Genomic DNA, 24180 nt, shown 5'->3' on the forward strand with positions numbered 1-24180 from the left:
GCACCCCTGTGTGTGGATAAACCGGACTCGGTCGGACACACACTGCTGACAGGACGTCTTCTGATTTGTTGATGGAGCGCTTCTGTGCACTTTCACTGCTCACTCAATCTGCTGCTCTTTACAGCAGTAATAACAGACATAAATAAAAAAAAGAACTGCTCCCAAGCTGCCACTGCGCTGACCGGGGAAGCTCTGTCTATACGGATTTTATTATATTATTTAATGACTTCTGTTAATACAGACCCAGTGTGTGAGTTAACGGAGAATAACTTGATGTCTAATTCATATAATTCCAGTGAAGACACCCATATGGCAGTGCAGCACTCTCTCACCAGCTTTATCAGCGTTAAACACCAGCGCACTAATAAACATTTTTATCTACAGACTCAGTGTGAGAACCCAGACGTTAGTAAATAAACATGGCGGCTCTATCAGCGCTCCAGATTTAGTCCCACTGATGTCTGGGTGGATGAAGGGAATGGATTGTCTGTCTCTACACCACTTAAATAAAACATCTGTTCTGGGTGAGAGAGAGACTATATAAATACAGAGAGAGAGAGAGAGAGAGAGCAGATATGGGTTTGAATGCCTGCGAGGGGTCTCAGTATTTAGAAGAGGATTTATAATGCACAGATGTAAAGCCTCTGGATGTGTTAGACCCAGTAATAGGATGTGGCTTCTTTTTCTGTAGGTCTCAGTGAAGGTGTGGCTTCTATGCCTGTCAGTGTCAGTAAAGGTGTGGCATTTGTGCCTGTCAGTCTCAGTGAAGAAGGCATGGCCTCTGTGTTTGTGGGTATCTCTGTTGGTGACTGTTGCCTTTGTGCCTGTCAGTTTAAGTAAAGAGGGGGTGGAATTTGTACCTGTCAGTCCCAGTCACTGAGGCGTGACCTTTCAGCCTGACAGTCCTAGTAAAGTATAAACGGCCTCAGTATTTGTCAGTCCTAGATCAGGAGGTGTCACCTGTGTGCCTGACAGTCCTGGTAAAGTATAAATGGTCCCTGTACCTGTCAGTCCCAGTCAAGGTTGTGTGACCTCTGTACCTGTCAGTCCTAGAGTGAATAAGGTTTGGCTCTTGGCTATTTAGTCCAAATAAAGTAGATGGGCTCTCTGTACCTGTCAGTCCTAGTCCAGGAGGGGTGACCTTTGACCCTGACAGTCCTAGTAAAGTAGACAAGGCCTTTGTACCTATCAGGGGGTGTGACCTTTAAGGCCTGACAGTCCTTGTAAAGTATACATGACCTCTGTCTTTGTCAGTCCTAGTCAGGGAGATGTTACCTTCAACCCTGACAGTCCAGTAAAGTAGACATAGTAAGTAGACATGACATCTCTACCTGTCAGTTCTAGTGAATAAGGTTTGGCTCTCGGCTATTTAGTCCAAATAAAGTAGATGTGGTCTCTGTACCTGTCAGTCCTAGTCCAGGATGTATGACCTTTGACCCTGACAGTCCTAGTAAAGTATACATGACCTCTATATTTGTCAATCCTAGTCAGGGAGATGTTACCTTCGACCCTGACATTCCAGTAAAGTAGACAAGGCCTAGTCCAGGAGGTGTGGCCTTCCAGTCTGACAGTCCTAGTAAAGTATAAACGACCTCTGTACCTGTCAGTCCTAGTCTAGAAAGTGTAACCTTTCAGCCTGACAGTCCTAGTAAAGTATAAACGACCTCTGTACCTGTCAGTCCTAGTCTAGAAAGTGTAACCTTTCAGCCTGACAGTCCTAGTAAAGTATAAACGACCTCTGTACCTGTCAGTCCTAGTCTAGAAAGTGTAACCTTTCAGCCTGACAGTCTTAGTAAAGTATAAACGACCTCTGTACCTATCAGGGGGTAAGACCTCTGACTCAGTCCTAGTGGAGGAGATGTAACCTTTGACCCTGACATTCCAGTAAAGTAGACAAGGCCCCTGTACCTGTCAGTCCTATTCTAACCTTTAAGCCTGACAGTCCTAGTAAGTAGACATAGTAATTAGTAGGTGTAACCTCTGTGTCTGATAGTCCTAGTAATAAACAGCCTCTGTATTTGTCAGTCCTAGTCCAGGAGGGGTGACCTTGAGCCTGACAGTCCTATTAAAGTAGAGTTGACCCATGTACCCGACAGTCCCCATAAAGAAGCCATTTCTCTTTGTGTAATCAGTAACAAAAAAGAAACACGGCCTCTGTTCCTGACAGTCCCAGTAAAGCAGGCGTGGTCTCGTTACCACTCTGTTCCCCAGAATAAAACTTCGAACTGTGTGTTAGCCTAGCAACAGACTTGACGTGACCTAATGGCTTCTGAAAGTTTGGTGTATTTGGTTAAGAGGGTACAAACTGTGGCGTTTAGGCTGCCATCCTCACTTATCCCTGACATCCCCTGACCCCCACAACAGCGTCAGATATTCCACCCAGCACCCCCATACACAGCTCACACACAGAAAAGCTCTCTGTTACATTTCTCTGGTCCTCTGAAGTAGCTCTGCTTAGCTTGGTACTCGGCCACAGCCAAATATTTAGCTTGTCAGGAGGAATCAGAATCAAACACAAAAGGTTGGCAGCCTCGCCCGGGCTGAGTCAGCCGATCGCACAACACTGAACCAGACCATCATGTGAAGGTGTCGGGTCGGCCGGTCACAAAACCTTCACTGTCTGATTTCCTCTACCTAACCTTTGAATGGAAATATGCTAAAATGAATAATCCAGCTCCTTAATCAACCTCATTTCTACACATTTTAATTCTGTTGTGTATGTTTGAGCAGTGCGGGGAAAACCTGGCTTTTACGCTCGATGAATCTGACCCAATGTGACCCTGACCAGGATAAAGCGGTGGTTAAACAGACAATGAATGAATGACTGAATGAGTGGATTTCTTGTTCATTCTATAAGAAGTCCAGCATGTTCTCTCCACATCTGTGTTTATTTATTGCAGATTCTTAAGTTACCAAAACATTTCTGTCTGTAGGTGGATTGGCTACTGCATAGGGTGCACAGGTCAGTGTGTTGTCCTGTAATAGACCGGTGTGTTCCAGCCCTGGTGTTTCTGTGCAATCTCCAGACCCATAATCCTGATCAGGATGAAGTGGTATAGACAGACACAGACAGACAGACAGATAGATAGACAGACATACAAACAGAGAGATAATAGTTAAATAGATAAATAAATAGACAGATAGATAGACAGACAAACAGACAGACAGATATGTAGATAGATTGATAGACAGACAGACAGACAGACATACAGTCAGACATACAGATGTACAGACGTACAAACAGATAGATAGATAGATAGATAGATAGATAGATAGATAGATAGATAGATAGATAGATAGATAGATAGATAGGTCGACAGACAGACTGACATACAGATAGATAGACAGACAGACATACAGATAGACAGACATACAGTCAGACATACAGACAGATAGGTAGACAGACATACTGACAAAAACATACAGACAGATAGACAGACAGACATACAGTCAGACATACAGACAGACAGATAGGTAGACAGTCAGACATACATTAGATAGATAGATAGATAGATAGATAGATAGATAGATAGATGATAGAGAGATAGATAGATAGATAGATAGATAGATAGATAGATAGATAGATAGATAGATAGATAGATAGATAGATAGACAGACATACAGTCAGACATACAGACGTACACAGACAGATAGGTAGACAGACAGACAGACATACATATAGATACACAGAAAGATAGATCAACAGATAGATAGACAGACAGAGGGACAGACAGACAGATGGACAGACAGACAGATATAGAGATAATCAGTAGTATAATAATTATAACTATAGCTATTTACATATATGGTGTTAAATCTACAGTATATACATAATAAAGCAGGAGCGATAGTCACCTTTATTAAAAGCTTTATTATACATAAATAAAAAATCAGATCATGCCGAAAAACGCAACCCAACACCTTTCTGGCTGGAAGGATTGGCTCTGGTGATGAGTGTGCTCGTATGGAGCCGCCTGATGAAGAAATTGCACCGTGCGTAGTGGAAAATATGTGCGGGGAGCCTCTTCACCACCCTCGGCTGCAAAAGCGCACACGATCGGCCCTCGGCGGTTTGTGAAGCAACTGCAAAACTAATGTAGACATCTCTGAGCTGCCTGTCTGGCAAACCGCTAACGCCACTCAACAGCGCATAAATACGGCTCACACACACACACACACACACACACACAGCCACAAGATTCTGGTCGTACTTAAAGCCCACTTGAAACAGCTGCTGTATCAATCCGCACAGACGAGGAAACACGCCGGGCCGGGTCTGGCACTCGCGCTCGTGTTATATGGAAATGTATTTAAAGGCAGCTTTAAAAACTACACACAGACGTAAACGAGAGCTCGACGTGAGAGATGTAAAAATGTGAGCAGAGCATGAGAAAAAGACATGTGGTTAAGTTCGGTATACTGCGGGGAGAACAGTGGGCTTTTTGTGCACGAGCTGTTAATGCTTTTTATGAGGTCGGCACAAAAAAAGCCCCCCATCCCCAAAGACAAACACACTCCGGGTGTAAATGACCCCAAAATACACCCACCGTTTCATCTAGGGGTGTGTAATTCTCTCCGAGCCGGGACAAAAAGTAAACAATGCCGGGTGGAGTGGGGGGGGGGGGCGTGGGGCGTAGTAGACTACTAAACTCAGAGGGGGTGCGGGGCTCAGAAGAGCACACACACACACTCTCACACACACACATTCTTTTAAGGGTCAGTGCTGGAAACCCCAAGCCAGGGAAACCCAACTATTTGTTTTATTCACTTTACATGTGCTCAAGGAGAGAGAGCGACGGCAGGCTGGGCGATAGCCACCCCCAAACATGCATGCATGAGCATTCGAGACCTCTCATTTTTTTCCATCCTTGAACCAACAACCTTATGATCACTGCTTCTGATCACTCACATCATCTCGCTTAATCTGTAACCTAGCTAAAAGTGCACGTGGCAGCCACTGATGTGAATCTCTTATCAGTTCTGAGTGTTCGTGTCTGTCAGGAAGTCTGTCAGGCCGGCAGTGAAAGGTTGAACAGCTCGAGGTGTGAAATCACCATCTGCCTTTCACTGCCCATTAGTCATTAAACCCAGCACACACCAACACGACGTCTGTCGCTCTGGTTTCCACTCGTCAGCAGCGGTTGTTCCCGCCGAGTGTTTCTCTCCTACGTCTATTAATCCCATCAAGTTAGACGATTGTTTACAGTCAAGCCTGCTGCTGGAATCCAGGAGACCCCGTCCTGCTTGAGAAAGTGTATGAGGACAGCGCAGGAACTTCTCCGTAGAGGCACAGCTAAGGTTTGTTGACACCAATCCTTTGTTGAATTTGGATTTGAAGACATGGTGGTGGTTTAAGTACTGGCCTAGTAATCATAAGGCTGACAGTTCAAGCCCCACCATTGCCAAGTTGTCACTGTTGGGCCCCTGAGCAAGGTCCTTAACCTTTGGTTGCTTGAATTGTATAGAGTGCTAACTGTAAGTCCAAATCTCTGACCTCGTTCCAAATCAAACACCTTTGGGATGAACCAGAACACTGACTTCAACATCAGTGCCTGATCTCACAAATTCTCTTTTGGCAAAATGGCATACTTACAATCTTATGGAAAGTCTTCCAAGAGTTAACTCTATAACAATGCACATGGATTTGGAATAGGATGGCTAACAAGGTTATGGTCAAGTGTCCACATAGTTATGGCACGACACATTACTAAGGATTATGGGTATCTCCATGTGTCCTTTAATAGACTTTACTGTTATGCGCAATCATTATATTCATAGAGTTCTGAAACAGGGACACTAAACTTCTGGCTGCCTATATATTTACCCATCATTCCCCTTTTCTTCCTTGATGAATCCACCCTAAACTCCTTTCCTTTCCTTTCCTTACAGTCTCATAATCACTCGTCTTTCACTGCAGCTCAGTTTCATTTCTCCTCTTCTTGTTACCAAACATAAACGTTAAAAAAGCCGTATTAGTTTCACCCACAGTGTATAGTAAACAGAGTGTGGTTTGTGAATCAGCTCTTCAGCTCGCTGGGTGACGCAGCATCTTTCATCTGATTCACGTGCAGCACAATACAGAATCTTCAGGCTGTTATAGCTGAATATTTCAAACTGATTCACTTGAAACATATAGACTCACCAATGAAACGTATAGACTCGCCAATGAAACTCACCAATAAAACGTATAGACTCGCTAATGAAACTCACCAATGAAACGTACAGACTCGCTAATGAAACGCATAGACTCACCAATGAAACTCACCAATGAAGTGTATAGACTCACCAATGAAACTCACCAATGAAGTGTATAGACTCACCAATGAAACTCACCAATGAAGTGTGTAGACTCACCAATGAAACTCACCAATGAAGTGTGTAGACTCACCAATGAAACTCACCAATGAAGTGTGTAGACTCACCAATGAAACTCACCAATGAAGTGTATAGACTCACCAATGAAACTCACCAATGAAACGTATAGACTCACTAATGATCATTTATATTTGCTCCATTCAGCACGTCGCTGAATAGCTGAATATTTCATACTGATTCACTGCACGCTTGAGTCTGCATTATTTTAAATTTGTGCACTAATATTTGTGTTAGTGTCTTATTTTCAGCAGCCGGGACTTGTACGTCGACGCTCCGATAAATCATCGCGTAGCAGCTCGGCGGCGGCTTATCACGTCGTGCGTGCTCCTGCGTTTACATTCGATGGAACGTCTGTGTAAATGCAACCTGTAAAATCTAGTGGAACGTTTCATACATGGCATTTGGCATCACCGTTCTTTTCCACCAGATTCTGAGCACACAGCAGGTCTGTTGTGTGCTGGAAAAGTCCACAGTCTGCTTTTGTTAGGCGCCAAATGCGACAGGTTAAAATCCCACTAGACCGGGTTAATGCTTGCAGGGCACTAATACATTAGCACGTTTAAAGGTCAGTGTGTGTCTGCCAATGAAAGGACAATAGGTGCCATAATTGGTGCTCACACACTTGGTAATTGGGGGGAGTCATTATGGGTGGACGCAAATGAGTCTCCCAGCAGTTGTTTCACTGCAGGAGAAGAACAATAGGGCAGGATGATGAGGTTTATATAGCTAACAGTGCTACTGTAATAGCGCTTTAAATTGCAAAGCACAGGCTCACGCTTCAAATCATGGGACTGTATAAATACGGTGGTTTCATTTTGATTCTGAGTCATCTGAGTCAGCTTTTAGTAGTTATCTGAATCACCAGGGATGCTAATGAATCATCCAAATCCGAATCATCATAAGCAAAAAGTAAGAATCGCCGGGCTAGTGCACGTTCAAGCCTGTGTATAAAAGCCAACTTTTTCTAACCAGACACTATTACAAAGGTGCTACAGGAGGACAGACGTGACAAAAACGCTCTCTCAAATTCGTCCAGCCACTCGCACACAAAGACTCGTGTTCCGTCTACAGACTCTCATGGAAAATGACACGGTTGCCAGCGATTCAGAAATGAAGTGTAGCTCTGGAAATATTCCCTTTAATGCCTGGACGAGAAACAGGTCGTAACTGGAAAGCTATTTTTGTAACACGAATTAAGCACTGAAAAGAAATAAGCCAAACAAACACAAAATGTATGTAATCACATCAGGGTTCGGCCTGGACGGATTTGTCCGGTTTCTCCTGGTCCATTTGATCCCATTAAATTTTATCTTCATTTAATCAAAGGTCTGAACTCAGCACACTCATGGTTCCATGCAAGGTTTTTTGGCTGATTTTTAATGTTGTATTCTACACCTGGTGATTAATCGCACCTACATACGGAGCAGAAATGGAAAACGCATATTTATGACAGACTAAACTCAGCCAAACAGTAAGTTCGCTGAACGAACATTATTCTTGAAGGTAAAAACAAAGCCAACGGAAAGTTGTTTTTTTTGGTGCTAAAATACAGCGTCTGCTTTTTGTCGTCTGAAATATTACGTCTCATTTTTACATCCACGCTTCCCGGGGATTTTTTGGTTTACTCATTAGACTCCCTCATTACCCTGTCTGTGTCTGTGAGCTTGGAAGCCGATCGCCTGAGGGACGGTCTTGTCTGTTCGCCTGTGGAACTGGACCACGTAGGACGCTCCTGGTGCTAAGAACCGGTCGTTCGCTCCCAAGCGGACTCACGCTACTATTTCACAGCCTGTGGAAGGATCTGGAAATACCAGACCTCCTGTAATCTATCACAGACATCAGTAAATACAGACGTCGCATGAATCCCGTTTAATCTGCATCCGTCAACAAAAAGCTCATACGAATACGAATGTGTGTGCTGGGATGAGCAGTCTGGCACGAGCACCACTGGTTTAAGTCTAGTTAGCAAGGTGGCTCATTTTGAAGACCTTAGTCTCGTTCCTCACCCAATCTGGTGTCTTGGGAACTTCTCACTGGCCCAAGGATTTATGTTAATAATTTTATTGATGCTTTTATGGACAGGTAAATGATATGTGTCATTTGTTTGTGCAGGAGTGTAGTAGTACCTGAGCACTAGAATATGAAAATGATCCTGTTGAATGTTATGAGTATAGCTGAAACCTGGAGTCATTTTAGATCCATACTGGGAGAAAACATCTCACCAGGGCCATTCCTTGTAGATTAAAAGGTGATAACTCTAAGGAACTTGAGATATCACAAAACCTTGGACATTAACAGTGTACATTGTAAAAAAACAACAACATGCAAGCCAATATAGAGTCATCAGTATAACTATGCAGGTGATCTAAGCTACTCTTTAGCTATTTGTTAGAAAATTAAATCCCATTCTGGGGGCGCTAGAGACTAGCACATGGATTAGTGTTTTTTGGGAGCTCCTCTGCTCTCTGAGTTCATCGTCTCTTGCTTTAATTTTTGATACATGTTCAGTTTAATGTAAATCCCATTCTGAAATAATGTGTAAGTAAACAGTGACCCAGGAAATTAACACCACGCAGATTCAGACTCAGAAGTATTAAAACGTGACTGCCTGTCCTGAGCTACTAAATCACAGACCGGTCAGTACATGAATACATTAATAAATCATTTCGTTTATAATAGTCTAGGATTGGCCACCTGTTCAGGGTATTCCTGCCTTGCGTCCAGTCTTTTCCAATGTTTTCCAACTGAGTCGCGACCTTAAAACTGAATGAAAAGTATAGGAAAGTAAAATCATATAATAAATATGTATTTAGAAGCAACACTAATTGGGTCTGATGGGGAACATGTATCTCTAATGGTGCATTACACCGTATGAAAGGCAACATGAATGAATCGCTCCAATGTATTATTGCTTAGGAGACTGGACCTTCGAGTCTCAACAAGACAACCCACGTAAGGAGAAATAACTCAAGACATGTTGAGGTGCTTGCTTGCATGACCTGCAGTCGCCTCACTTGAATCCTTATACAGAAATATGGGGACATTTGAAAGTGAGACTGCATCAGAGGGAAACTGGTAACCTTGGGGAATTTAAGCTAATTTGCCAAATAAAATGGGTCAAAATTGAACCTTAGTACGGAGGTTTCAAAGTAGCGGTAGGGCTTTGCAATAAAGCACTATGTTATAAATCCAGGTTTTTATATTTACAAGTCACACTATGACAAATCCAATTAAATTACATTAAATTACCAAAACAAACTTGATTGAATAAATAAAACAACAATCTGCTACTAACATGCCACCAAAATGTCCACATGTGCCTCTCACTATACCGCATGCTCTCACAACACCATGAGAACCCAAAAGTTGAAAAACACATCACTGTCAGAGAGAAAAGACAATCTAGTTTCTTCCCACTTTGCCTCAAACAGTAAATCCAGACAGATAGTTCCGTCCTCGTGCCAGCGGTCTTGGCTCGCGCTGCGTCAAAACAATCGTCCGCGCTTTAAAGCAGAACTCCCTTCAAACCCGCCAACGTTATTCTCTGAGCTTCTGCCCAAACGCAGCTGAATTGAAACCACCTGTTATTCCACGTCTGGGGCATGTAATGTACGTTTAACCAGCGTGCAAATCTAACCAGGGTGAATTATGATTCTGCTATGGATACGCTTAACTTCTGCTATTTCTGTTTCCTTTCTAATCATCAGCTGCCCGAGGGAAGAGCGGCATTATCCGACCCGACTCCATCTCACGGGAGAATTATTATCAGCGCCCCGAATTCTGCCCGATCTCAGCGAGCTGGGATGGTCTCGCTCGGCTTGTAGTCGCGGTTCTCAATCGGCCTCCTGATGAACATGTCGGATTACTGCCCCGACGTGTTCTGACCGCACGGAGTACGTGGCACGATGCCCAAACGCTGCTGGGATAAAGGAGGACCACCGCTGGGTTTGGGAGAACCTAAGATTCACAGACTTGAAGGCATTTTGCATAAGATGCTATTAGAAGATCTGATGACCAATGGCTAGATTAAATGAGTGATAGCAGCCCAGGCTACGCTTTTCAACTGAACAGGATTAACAGTCATTAAGACCTAATCCTGAATCTCAAATGCATGGCTACTTAAAGCTGTAACTGAATCCAGACTCATCAAATGTGTTTCAATTATATGAAGGAATTTATTTATTTAATTCCAGCTTTGCAGCAATAGTTTAGGGAAGGTCCTGGCCTGGCATGACTGTGCCCCTGTGCACAAAGCAAGCTCTATAAACACATGAAGAAAAGCTCGATTTAAAGAAACTCCAGTGTCCTGCAGAGAGCCCTCTGTACAGCTCTGGAATGAACTGGAACATAGACTGAGGCTTTCTTAACCAACATCAGTACCCAGCCATACATTTACATTTTCAGCATTTAGCAGACGCTTTTATCAAAAGTGACTTACAGTGTTGTGACAGTATATTGTCTAAGCAATTGAGGGTTAAGGGCCTTGCTCAAGGGCCCAACAGTGACAACCTGGCAGTGGTGGGGCATGAAGGAGCGACCTTCTGACTACTAGTCCAGTATCTAAACCACTAGGCTACAACTGCCCTATGCAATGCTCTATTTACTAAAAGGGCATGCGTTAAAGTCTTGTGAGAAGTCCTATCAGGAGAGCGGCTGTTATAGCTTTACTTTATTTTGATAGCATTTGTTTTTAAAACAGGACGTCCAACAAGCTCATGACCAAGTGTCCAAGTACTTTTGGTCATATAGTGTATTACATTGTGTATTACATTGTCCAAAAAATAAATGTAATTCTGTTTATAAATGGTTCTTGGTCCCTAATAAACCATCAAAACTAAATATCCCTGGCATGAATTCTACAAGGTTCTGGAACTGTACTGGACTGGAACCGTACTTGATGAATGAACCACTGTTCTGCCAAAATTTGCAATGCAGACTGTCTAAAACACCGGGCCGGAGTCTCATAAGTGTCGACCAGGGTAAAGTCTGGTAACTACGTAGGCCATAGCACATGATTGACATGTTTTTCATACAAACTATTTATTGACCCTTTGGATGGGAGCACTGTCATTTTGGAAGAAACCACTCCTGTCATATTGATCAGATAATCAGTCAGAATAACCTAACAGTATGAAAAACCAGACTTATTTTCTGTAGGGTTCAGACATTCAAATCTGCACTGTTCTTTTGGTGTACTTAAAACCGTGCATTTAACATTAACCCTCTTTCAAAGTCTAGCCATCTTGTTAACAATGAAATTTCACTGGCTGTACTTTTCATGTTAGGATGTAAATCATTACGCTGCGTCACACATGAATACCACTGCGGTATTGAATAGGCGCGTCCCTAACGCCGTTTTTTCCACCTCGTGTCCTGCTATAGAATTTTACTTCAAATGGTAAAATCAGCTCTCAGTGCCAGACATGAAAACCCGACACCGGTTATTATTTTCACGTCTTGCTTTATGAAACTTCCAATCTGATTACCAGAGGAAATGCGACCTGGTTCCTTAAAAGGGTCAGCGGTTCCTAAAACCGGCATCGCGTCAGCAGAAAAAGGGTATCGGTGATCTGAACGCAACTGGACGTTTCCTTCAGCGTGGAAAATGAATCAGCTCCAGTTGTTTCGGTGTGATCAACAGAAACTGTTTCGTATCTGAATCGTTCCAAAATGTATCAGGCCGGCAGGAACTTGATATTTGATACGGAGTAATCTAGACCATGTGTGTAAATGCAATTTGTCATTATGGGGGTGTTATTAGTAATACCTGGCAATTTGGTCCGGCGATTGTTGTCTCAAAGACTTGGCTTATAGGGCAAAATGGTAAGAGGTGGGCGCCAATATTTATTACTGGTGGAAAGTGATCTGTCTAGAGCAGGAATGCATCTACAGATAAAACCCAGCCTATTTTAGGAATTTTAAGGGGGCGATAAACTTCTTAAACTTCTTATTAACAGTCTGTGTTTTATTTCTTTGATTAATAGCATCACACACAAGCACAGGTGTTTCCTTTGAACGGGACTGAAACGTCGCCAGATTGCCCCTATTTGCACATCTTAGTCACACGCCATTGACCACTGAATGGAAAGTTCAAACAGTAAAAGCAGTGAACAGTGGGCAGTGGGTGCTCATCACTCCGCCAGTCAGGCAGAACCTTCTCTAATGAACCTGAAGGGGGTGGTTACAGCGCATTCCTCTACGTTCCTCTTAGAGATGGACGGAGATGACGGGCATTCATCATTGCTCTCCGCTCCATTACCCTCCGTGACAACAGCCAGAGACCAGAACTTCCCCTGGCCAGGTCTGCGCCACCTCAGCAGAGAACTGCTTCATTCCAGTCAGGGTTTTATATAAACAGAAGTGTACTAGTGTTCCATCAGAGGACTTTTACAAAACGAAGCGAATTCGCCACATTTAATGATAACGTGGAATTTTTAGGTTCAACTTCACACAGTTCAGCTATACACCAATCAGGCATAACATTATGACCACCCTCCTAACATTGTGTTGGTCCCCCTTTTGCTGCCAATGCAGCCCCGCAACGGTGATGCTCTGTGTACTCTGACACCATCTATCAGAACCAGCATTAACTTCTTCAGCAGTTTGAGCTACAGAAGCCCGTCTGTTGGATCGGACCACACGGGCCAGCATCAATGAGCCTTGGCCGCCCATGACCCTGTCCCCGGTTTGCCACTGTTCCTTCCTTGGACCACTTTTGATAGATACTGACCACTGCAGACCGGGAAACACCCCACAAGAGCTGCAGTTTTGGAGATGCTCTGACCCAGTCGTCTAGCCATCACAATTTGGCCCTCAGCATCGAACCCTCACATTTTCTTCAGCATCGAACCAGCTTTCACATCATCATCACATGAAAATCTTCTTCCCCTTAAAGCTTCTTTCAGAGTCTAAATAGGTGGAAATCAGATGGAGCTAAATCTGGCGTCTCACAGTCTCTCAGACACGACCGATTACTCCTCCTACTACACCCTCACCACTTCTAACCAAAATATAAAAGTGAGGAGACTTTTTGAAGATCCCTCATACATTATTTTATATTGATTCCCACACAAATATCCCAAACATCCCAACATGCAGAACTTTGTTTACATATCAGGCATGTTCTGGTACCACTTTCTTCATTTTCCACACAGTCCTGATCTCCAAAAAAATCAATCATGCCGAAACTGAAACCGAGACTGGCGTCTTTTCAAAAACTGAGCCAACTCTTCTGAAAAAAAAAAAAAGGAATATAAAACGTTAGGGTATGAGGGTTGCCAGCTTTATGAGATTGTTGTCTCATGTTCCTATGGATAATTTGAGAGAAAACTGTTAAAATTACACAAAATTGGAGAAGAACACAGCAGAATGTACATAATTAGAGAACAGAATTCGTCCAGTACCAGTGGTCCCAATGAAGTACATTAAATTCATTTACATTACATCAATACATTAATAAAATATATAGCTGAAATGCTAAGTAACGGCTGAATTGCTAATTGTATTGCAGGTTTCTTTAATGTAGCGGTGGCTTTCTAATGCTAATCTATGTCAGGATATGCCTGAACAAATCAGGATAGGTCCGGACAGAACAAAACATTGAAGACGGACGTTTCCAGGATTTTTTTGACAAGTTAATCATCCTCCTTAATCAGTGTGGAGACCCTGCACACCACAAGTCTGGAAATGACAGTAGGTTCCACGGGAACATTTGAGATTTGATCTTTCATGGAGATTCATGTGGTTTGGTGTGGACATCAGCCTTAAACACGGGTAAATATTTTCCACTGAATGATGAGAGGTCCGGTAATGAATGTGGAATTTTACGCTGGCGATGGTTTGCATTGCTTCCCGGATTGTAATCATGATGCGGAGGTACCCATGCTAAAAATATGCTCCTAATACTATATTATTAGCATGTTATTAATGTAGAGTTGTGTATAATAATAGCATTTATTTTTTGATGCGGTATAAAGTTTTATAGCTTATATATCAGCTCAGGAAATATACAACAAGTAATACCTCAAGATACAGTCTGCTTGTCTCTGGTACTCTGGTTTACTCCCTCATTTTAAAGCTTTTTTGCATATTTTCCTCATATTTCTCTCAATCTAATCACTAACAATCCCATACTGGGCCTGTGGTAGCCTAGTGGGTAGGGCTTTGGGCTATCAACCGGAAGATTGGCGGTTCAAATCCAGGCTCTGCTATGTAGCCACTGTTGGGTCCTTGAGCAAGGCCCTTAACCCTGTCTGCTCCAGGGGCGCCGTAAGTTGGCTGACCCTGCGCTCTGACCCCAGCTTCCAACACCAGCTGGGATATGCGAAGAAAGAATTTCATTGTACTGTACATCTGTATATGTATATATGACAAATAAAGGATATCTTTCTATCTTTCTTTCTATACTGGCTGAAGAGAGCACAAACATCTTTACATAAAGTCGCCAGTCGCATCTTTTCACCTCACAGTGACGGAGTCTCACAGAGAGTCTCACTGCGTACGGCCAGACAAATGAGAAGTGTGAAAATTGTAGATATATGACCGCCGCACCCCCTCGGACTTTACCTACATATGGTAAGTTAAAGGATCTACTGTTGTGCAGTAATACGGTTATAAATTGAATATGCTCGACATATCAAAATCGTTACACCCTGACTGAAATCTATACTTTTATATACACAAAAACGTCTATGTGCGCTAAAAATTCATGGGAATTAGAGCTTTAGCTTCGGTAATTATATTTATTCAGCTTCACCTAGCAGAAGGAATCATTTCAGACAAACTGAGACTGTCATATCCTAATAACCTTAATTACACGGCAGGACGGAGCGGCCCTCGCAGCGGCGCACTCGCACTACAAGACCTGATGTGTATGAGCTCTGGCTCTGTGTTTAGCCGTCTGAGTGTAAGCTAAAATTGCCGTGAGTAATCCCCTTAGTTCCGTCCCAGTATTAACCCAAATTCCAGCAGCCGCTACACGATTTCTGAGCGTCTCTGTGTGCTTTGAAGGACGTCCGTAATTGCGCCCGCCTAATAGCCGGACTCTCGGCCCCCTGCTCCGAGCGCTTCAACAAGGGGGTTTTGAGCTCGGTTCAGACGCAAACCATTACTCTCAAATTTATCTTAATAACGGAAGACACACCAAAAGCAGACTGTTTGTTCAGCTGATAGAGCTCCACACCTGCCGCTGCGCCCCCCGAGCTCCACCAGTCGCAGCCACTCATCTCAGCTGCACTCCTTCCAAACTCACTGCTAAATCAGCATATTTGGGGAAGTGGTGCGGTCATCTCTGAGTCACAATCTAAAGATTTTCACCTGGAAACCTTTCACTGATTCACTGGTATGCTTAGAAATAAACCGAATGAGCCACTCAAAACTCTTTAGTTAGAATCTGATGAAACTGACCTGTTAGATTCAGGTCACTCGCTGCTCGCTGTTTGACACCACTTTATAGGGTACTCAGTTATCTAAAAGTCAACCAATGTACCTCAAATGAGCACTGCAGTGACACTAGCATGGTAATAACATGGTAATGCATGTTGTACTGGTTTTAATGTATTAGGTGTAGCAGTGTTCTGCCTTGTACCCTGACCCACAGCCATCGTAAATGAAGCGTCACCATCAGGATAAAGCAGTTATTGGTTATTACTCTAGTCTTACAGGCCAACATCAGCGAACTGGTTTAAAAAACTGCATTGTATACCTGGTATTAGCGTCTTTTCATCACTGGATGTAGCCAAAAATCCCTCATTTACCAAAAAAAACCTTTTGATTGTCAGTAACCAAAGAATTTTCCACTTTACTGACCGGAACCACAAATCCAAGCATTAAGAATCACCTACCTGTGAGAAGTTCAGCCCATTGAGAGGATGGCACTGCTCCTCCACCTTCTCCACAGCTCCCGTCTTCTTCTTCATCCTGTCAGCCTCCTGTGCTAAATACAGGTCCAAAACCGGTACGCCCCGCGTCTTAATGTCCGCCTCGGTCAGCGAGTTCACCATGAGCATGACCCAAACCGGCCGCTTGCGCTCCCAGTTGCCTGCGATGGCGTTGAACAGGTAGTCCGCGTACAGACCCTTGCCTCGCTGGTCCGGCGTCATCCACGAGGGCATCATGAGCTTGACGTACTCCAGATGCCTCTTAAGGCGGCGGTAGATGTCCCGGGGTAGAACGTCCTGCAGGTTCTCGCCCTGCGGTAGCATCTGGCACCGGGTCAGTGCTGAAATAGTGTACGGGTCAGTGAGGTCCAGTTCGAAATACACAATATTGCTTTCTTGGAAGGCTTTCTTGGAATTTTCTGGGATGTAGTCCCAAACCCGCGTGTAGGGCACATGGATGGTGCCATAGAAGTAGGAGGGCGGGTCGCGCTTGATCGTCCACAGGAAGGAGTTGAGCTCACTTTGCTGAGGAGTAGAGGTGTATTAGGGGTTATTATGGGTTATTATTGATAGACATAACACCAGCAAAAGCATAGCAAAATCATTTCACCCAGTTTGGTCATTGCCAATTCCCCTGTTGCAATTCACATTTGTTGCAAGCCACATTTGCCAGCCCTGTACTGGCCAGCAATGAGACCCTCATCCTTACCAAGACAGGGCTATTTGTGCCTGTTTGGTCATCTGGCCAGGTCGATAGCACCACCTGGGTTTCAAACTCAAGAGCTCGAGAACTAAGCAGTGGTTGGCTAGCACGTTTGACCTCTGTACCACCCAAACATAGTGCCAAATACAGCATTTTTTATCTAATCTCTGTTGTTTGGGGGGGTCAAAATAACAATACAGAAACTTAGACTGGTGCTAAAATGATGCCCCTGCTTTAAAATCTGCCTCTTGAAGCTGAACTGAAGTTTGTTGGTGATTTTCTGGTCAAACCAAAGGCAGAACCAGAGGCTTGTGTTTTATACAGCAGCCTGTAACTGACTGTGGACTGTGACACCTTTGTTTTACCTCTGCTAATTAATACCAGTCATATAATTTCCCTTTATAATAATGTAAAAGTTTGGGGTTTTTTTCTAGCTGCTGAAGGAGACCTTGATTCAGAGTATTTTTAATGGGTGCTGTCAAACTAGCCCTATTTATACGGGCACGGAAAAGTCAGCAGCCACAGTCAATCATAACCACTAATAAGGAATTAGAAAGTCACACCATAAAGTAAAATAGCTTAGATAATTAAACAGAATTTTCTACACCATCTAATTAATAATCTAAGTTGGTGTGTGTGTGTGTGTGTTTTCACCCAGAATAATAAAAACACTATAAACTTCATTAAAATTAAAATCATAAAATTAAAATCTCTAATCATTAATCATGACATTAACATCCTTTCCAAGCGACCAGTCCGCAGACGTTCTAGCGTCAGTCCAGCACATTAATAGGAAATGACACATAGCGGTTGTTTATTGGAAAGCTGTTAATTGGTGTAATGGGTTGTTAATATGTGCTTTAATGTGTTACACTTCACAACAGCACAGCGCCCGAGTGCTTAATGAACTCTGCTGGACATCAGCTCACATTCCATTCAAACAGATTAATGCGATTAGCTCTGATTAATTCAGCATCTGATTATTTAAGTCATGAAGTCATTTATCACTGGTAACTAGAAATGTAGCGTTTAAATGTAAAACTGTCATGCTGTGTTATTTTTATCAGCAGCAAATTCTGTGTAATGCCAGAGCTCCGGAAAATCACAATATTTATGAGCAGAAAAAAATCACTGCGTTTGTATCATGCAGGAAAATCACAATTATATTACTGACCAGACTGGACACCATCTACTTCATACCACGACACTGCATATCTGTAAACCGAGTTCTCTCCTGTCAAGGTCGAGTTATTGCTTTCTATTTTCTCACTCATGGTTTTGATAGATATAAAAGGTCCATTTTTTGCACAGCAGCCTCTAAGCCCATGGTGATGTCAAGCTTGCTTGACTGTGGACTGTAACACCTAAGTTTTAGCTGTACTTCTTAGAATAACAAGCAGGAGTCATTTTATTGGTGCCACCACATCTACACCTGTGGAAATCTTAAGCTTGCTCGACTCTAGAACCTGTCGCTCATGTTCCAGCAGATCTGTCTTAGATTTTTTGGACTACTGTTAGGACAAAGAGTCTAAAAATGGCTTTTAGGACAAGGTGGCAGTTTGGATTTTCATCAACTACAACTTGTTTAATTCATATGTGCATTGAGAAGCCAACTTTAGTGCATCACTAACAGAATTTCTACAGTATATTTGTATATTTAAGTATATTTCATCAGGCAGATTTGATAATTATATGTTACAATCATTCAGTCACAGAAAATAAAGGCTGAAGAATTTACTTCAGCTTAAATGTGCATTTTATTATAATTGGCCATGACGTGTTATGTTATGTGTTCAGCGTATGTCTGTGGATTGATCTAAATGTGCATGCTTTTCAATTTTGATGTATTAAGTATTTATTCATGTCAGTTTGTATGTTTAAATGCAAGAGTTATTTTAGTGTAAATATAAACATCTGGACAGTATTTATATGGGCACTGAGAAGTCAACTTTAGTCGATCACTAACATTTACATTTTCAGCATTTAGCAGACGCTTTTTATCCAAAGAGACTTACAGTACTGTGACAGTATGCAATCTAAGCAATTGAAGGTTAAGGGCCTTGCTCAAGGGCCCAACAGTGGCAACCTGGTAGTGGTGGGGCTTGAACCGGCAATCTTTTGATTACTAGTCCAGTACCTTAACCACAAGGCTACAACTGCCCTAAAAAACAGGGACCATTTACATATTCAGTATACAGTCTAAGCAATTGAAGGTTAAGGACCTTGCTCAAGGGCCCTACAGCAGAAACCTGGCAGTGGTGGGGCTTTAACCAGCGACCTTCTGATTGCTAGTCCAGCATCCTAACCTAGGCTACAACTGCCACTAACAGAATTTTTGGAGTTGCTACAGTGCAGGCAGATTTGATCACGTCATAATTCAGTAAACACACAATACATTTTTGAACTTATTGACTTTACTCTGTTAGTTTTGGTTTTCTGGTAAAAAGATGTGTGTTCCAATCATTCAGCCACAGAAAATATCAGTTTAGCTTCAGAGTAGGGCTAGGCGGTATGATGGTACATTCGGTATACCTTATGGATTTTTCAAATATCCATATCATAGCACAGTTAACACAACAGCTGTAGGCTTGTATAGACAGTCAAGAAAGAAGCTTCCAGAGCAATTAATAAAACACTGGATTCCAGGTCTGTCTTACAGGGCGAAACAGGTCAGGTGGCTAAACCAACTTTATGAGCAAACTGGAAGTGGAGATGTATAAGTCGTCCACTTTTCTATGACAGACCAGTGGTCAAGTTGTACATTGAGTTTGCAAACATGGTTTTATTTGTTAAAAGGAGAGCTAAGCGTAATTGTACATAAAAATGGTATTTATTGCAGCTGTACTGAATCACATGTACTGATTCCATCATATATTGTGTCATTTTGTGGGGCCAAGCAAAGCTTATAGTCCTCAAAACCTTCATTATATACATGGTGAAATTAGGACTTTTTATATTCTATGTACTAATGACAGTAGAATCAGCCACAGACATATAAAAAGTACCATATATATTAAATAAAAACAGACCGTGATATACCGTGAAACCGGCAGAATATTAATAAATACCGTGATACAGATTTTTGCTCATACCGCCCAGCACTACTTCAGAATTTATATATACTGTATGTATAGCTAATGCCTGTGGATTGATCTAAATGTGCATGCTTTTTATTTCTGATTTATGAAGTAAATGTCAGTTTGTATGTTTAAATTCCAGTGTTATTTTAGGGTGAATTAAAGCATCTCAAGCATCAGTTGCTCGTTAACAGTCTCCTTCAAACAAGTACCATAAAATGAATACTATATAATCATTACTACATCTGATTTATGACAGAATGACCACTTATTGACCGTGCATGTGTTCATAAATGTTATTAAATTATTAAAATAAGCCCTGTAAACCCTGTATATGAAGTCGTTTACCTTTCTGTTCAGGTCGCAGGTCTCTCTGGCGCTGCACAGACCGGCCTGCACGAGCAGAGCGAGGCACGCGCGCACGAACGCTCCCCGCGTGAGCACCATCGTCCCCGCGAGCCGAAGCTCTCCGTCCCCCTGGTCCTGCCCCACCGTGTCCGTATCCCCCAGTTACTGCCCCGGTGGGTGCAGGGGTCCGGGTCTGGTGCGGCGGGGATCCGCCATGCTGCAAACCGACCCAAAATCCGCGCAGATATCGGTGTAAACTAAACGCACGTGCTTTACCGACTGAACCGTTTAAACGTCAGTGTCCAAAGTGCACCGCAAACTGGAGTCAACAGGTTTCCGAACCAAATCCAGTCCCGTCCGCCGTTCCCAGTTCACGTATAAAGTCCCAGAACTTGGTGCAACAGGTCCCGCAACAGGTCCCGCACTTCACCCCAACAAACCCAGAGTCCGGGTGCACTCGTTCCCTCTCGCGCTGCACAGCCGAGTGAATGAGGGGAGTGAGCATCTCTGGGACTTACCTACCCCCCTCTCCAACCCCAAAGCCCCATAAAGTCCCCCACCTCCACGCAGTGCCATCCACAGCAATTATCTGATTGAAGCATCTCGTCCCCCCGCGGGGCTTCTGGAGGAGGAGCGCAAACCATCAGCGGCACCGCGGAGCTGTATCGCGCAAATGAGAGAGAAAATATAGCGCAAAAACTTAAGTGTGCAAAACTTCTGTGTGCAAAACTTAACTGTGCAAAACTTCTGTGTGCAAAACTTCTGTGTGCAAAACCTAACTGTTCAAAACTTCTGTGTGCAAAACTTCTGTGTGCAAAACTTAACTGTTCAAAACTTCACTGTGCAAAACTTTACTGTGCAAAACTTCATTGTGCAAAACTTCACTGTGCAAAACTTCACTGTGCAAAACTTCACTGTGCAAAACTTAACTGTGCAAAAACTTCACTGTGCAAATCTTTACTGTGCAAAACTTAACTGTGCAAAAAACTACTGTGTAAAAACTTTACTGTGCAAAACTTCAAACTTTACTGTGCTAATTTTACTGTGCAAAACTTTACTGTGTAAAACTTAACAGTGCAAAAACACTTTACTGTGTAAAAACTTTACTGTGCAAAACTTCAAACTTTACTGTGCAAAACTTCACTGTGCAAAACTTAACCGTGCAAAAACTTTACTGTGCAAAACTTAACAGTGCAAAAAACTTTACTGTGTAAAAACTTTACTGTGCAAAACTTCAAACTTTACTGTGCAAAACTTCACTGTGCAAAACTTAACCGTGCAAAAACTTTACTGTGCAAAAACTTCACTGTGCAAAACTTAACTGTGCAAAACTTAACTGTGCAAAAACTTAACTGTGCAAAACTTTACTGTGCAAAACTTTACTGTGCAAAACTTTACTGTGCAAAAACTTCACTGTGCAAAACTTAACTGTGCAAGACTTTACTGTGCAAAAACTTCTCTGTGCAAAACTTTACTGTGCAAAACTTTAGCAACAGTTTATAACTAAACAACTTAAAACACATAATAATAATAATAATAATTATTATTATTATTATTAGTAGTAGTAGTAGTAGTAGTAGAAGTAGAAGTGTTAATATAACAGTAATAATATTTTTTTATTTTAATATTATTGTTATTATTATTATATTTCATTTAAAATACAATTATTGTAGAACAAATCCACATGAATAAGGGATTAAACATCAATAAAAATCTGAAATAACCATGTCTACAAACTTCTTTTTTATTTATTAATGTAATGATTCTTATTTCTTTTTATTTATTTATTTATTTTTATTTGAAATGAATCTCCAGGACTCTCCGATGTGAGATGAGCTCGTATGATGTGTGTGACAGACCAGCAGACAGGTAAGTGATCTACTCTAATCACTCAGGTATGTGATTGTGATCTACTCATTGTGTAGATTACTGCTACTACACACTCACACACACACTGTTATTGGTGAAAGATGTTAATAATAACTAATACTATTAGTTTATTATTATTATTATAAACTAATACTGGGTGCCTCAAACTCACCAGTGGCCTTATAGTTTCTTCATATCTTTTTATAACTTGTCCATGCACTTTATCACAGGTCATGATATGTGATTTTAAACTAAGTTGGAGGAAACCTCTCTGCTGTATTTTAAGGTGGAATCAGAATGCATTTACTTCCATTTGTACATCTTTACTCGTCCAGTAGAATTCTTCTCTTCACACAAACCAGCTGGTTTTAAATCTGGGTGTCAGAGCGCAGGGTCATGTGTAAAACTGGGATGTGAATATTAGCACCATCTAGCGGTGAAGAGGAAGATTGTTGTGGATTAAAAACTACACGATCGCTTTATAACTGTTAATAATGGGCAGAAATACTAACAGTACTAATCAAAGGATTATCAAAATAACAGCTTCATACAGCCAGTCTGCGAAATAAACAATGCAATAACGTAAATAAATAATAAAATGTATATAAAAATAACCATTAATAACCTTTGTTTGTCACATCTTCTGCATTTAGCAGACGTTTGTATCCAAAGTGACTTACGGTATATTGTCTAAGCAATAGAGGGATTAGGGCCTTGCTCAAGGGCCCAAAGAATGGCACCCTGGCAGTGGTGGGGTTTGAACCAGTAACCTTCTGATTACTAGTCCAGTACCCTAACCGCAAGGCTATAACTGCCCATATCTTTATATGTACATCTTCACATGTACAGGAACAATGAAATGCTTTTTTTCTGCATATCCAATTGTTTTGATACTGGGGTCAGAGTGCAGGGTCAGAATAAAAATGTAATTTATTTTTATATAATATAAAAATATAATATAAAAAAAGGAATGAAACAAGGCCACTGTAATGTACTTGTGCAAGGCGCTTGACCTTAACTTGTTTAAACGATTTCCTGTATTAATTGTAACTTGCTATAAATAAAACCATCTGCCGAATATCTAAATAAAAATAATAAATAATATTGATGTGTTTAGAGTCACACTATTAAGAGTTCTTTATACTGCTTAGAAAATTATTAACACCTTCCAGATGAATGCATTCACTTTAGAAACAGCTGCTTTTCTGAGATAAACAAAAGACAAGGATTAAACAAAACACAATCTGCAAACACGCTGTAATTAAAGCAACATGTAGTTAGGACTTACACTAGCCCACTGCTGCTAAGATCCAGGTTTGAATCTAAGCGTTGCTATTGACCGACCGGGCGTCTGAACAGACATAATTGGCTGAGGGGGGATGGTCGAAGCACTACGACAATGATGGAATGGTGCCCTGTCCAGGGTGATGCCTTGTGCCCAATGATTCTGGATGGAACCGGACCCAACGCGACCCTGACCAGGACAAAGTTGTTGGTAAAAATTAAATGAAAAATATACTTGAAAAATAATTTACTCACTTTCTTAACCGCTTATCCAGTTAGGGTCGAGGGGGGGTGTCGCTGGAGCCTATCCCAGCTTTTCAATGGGCACAAGGCACACAGTAACACCCTGGACGGGGCGCCAGTCCATTGCAGGGCAGATACACACATACACACACCCATTCACCTATAGGGCAATTCAGTGTCTCCAATTAACCTGACTGCATGTTTTTGGACTGTGGGAGGAAACTGTTGCTCCCGGAGGAAACCCACACAGACATGGGGAGAACATGCAAACTCAGCATAGAAAGGACCCAGACCACCCCGCCTGGAGATGGAACCCAGGACCTTCTTGCTGTGAGGTGACAGTGCTACCCACCGAGCCACCGTGCCGCTGTCAGAATGAATCACAGCATTATTGTTTAGCATC

The 24180-nt window shown here is 42.2% G+C and overlaps 1 protein-coding gene across 2 annotated transcripts in view; it reads right to left on the reverse strand.

Annotated features, from left to right (window-relative positions):
• Nucleotides 1-20480, reverse strand: part of trabd2a (TraB domain containing 2A) — a 68353-nt gene extending 47873 nt beyond the window's left edge. For both annotated transcript variants that reach the window (XM_062989007.1, XM_062989006.1), the window contains exons 1-2: nucleotides 20382-20480; nucleotides 16218-16778 (exon numbers count right to left, since the gene is read on the reverse strand). In XM_062989007.1, the coding sequence (XP_062845077.1) occupies nucleotides 16218-16778; nucleotides 20382-20480 (660 nt within the window). The remainder of the gene's footprint in view (nucleotides 1-16217; nucleotides 16779-20381) is intronic.
• Nucleotides 20481-24180: the final 3700 nt, after the last annotated feature.

Source organism: Trichomycterus rosablanca, chromosome 26 (assembly GCF_030014385.1).
Source record: "Trichomycterus rosablanca isolate fTriRos1 chromosome 26, fTriRos1.hap1, whole genome shotgun sequence".
Taxonomy (NCBI): Eukaryota; Metazoa; Chordata; class Actinopteri; order Siluriformes; family Trichomycteridae; genus Trichomycterus; species Trichomycterus rosablanca.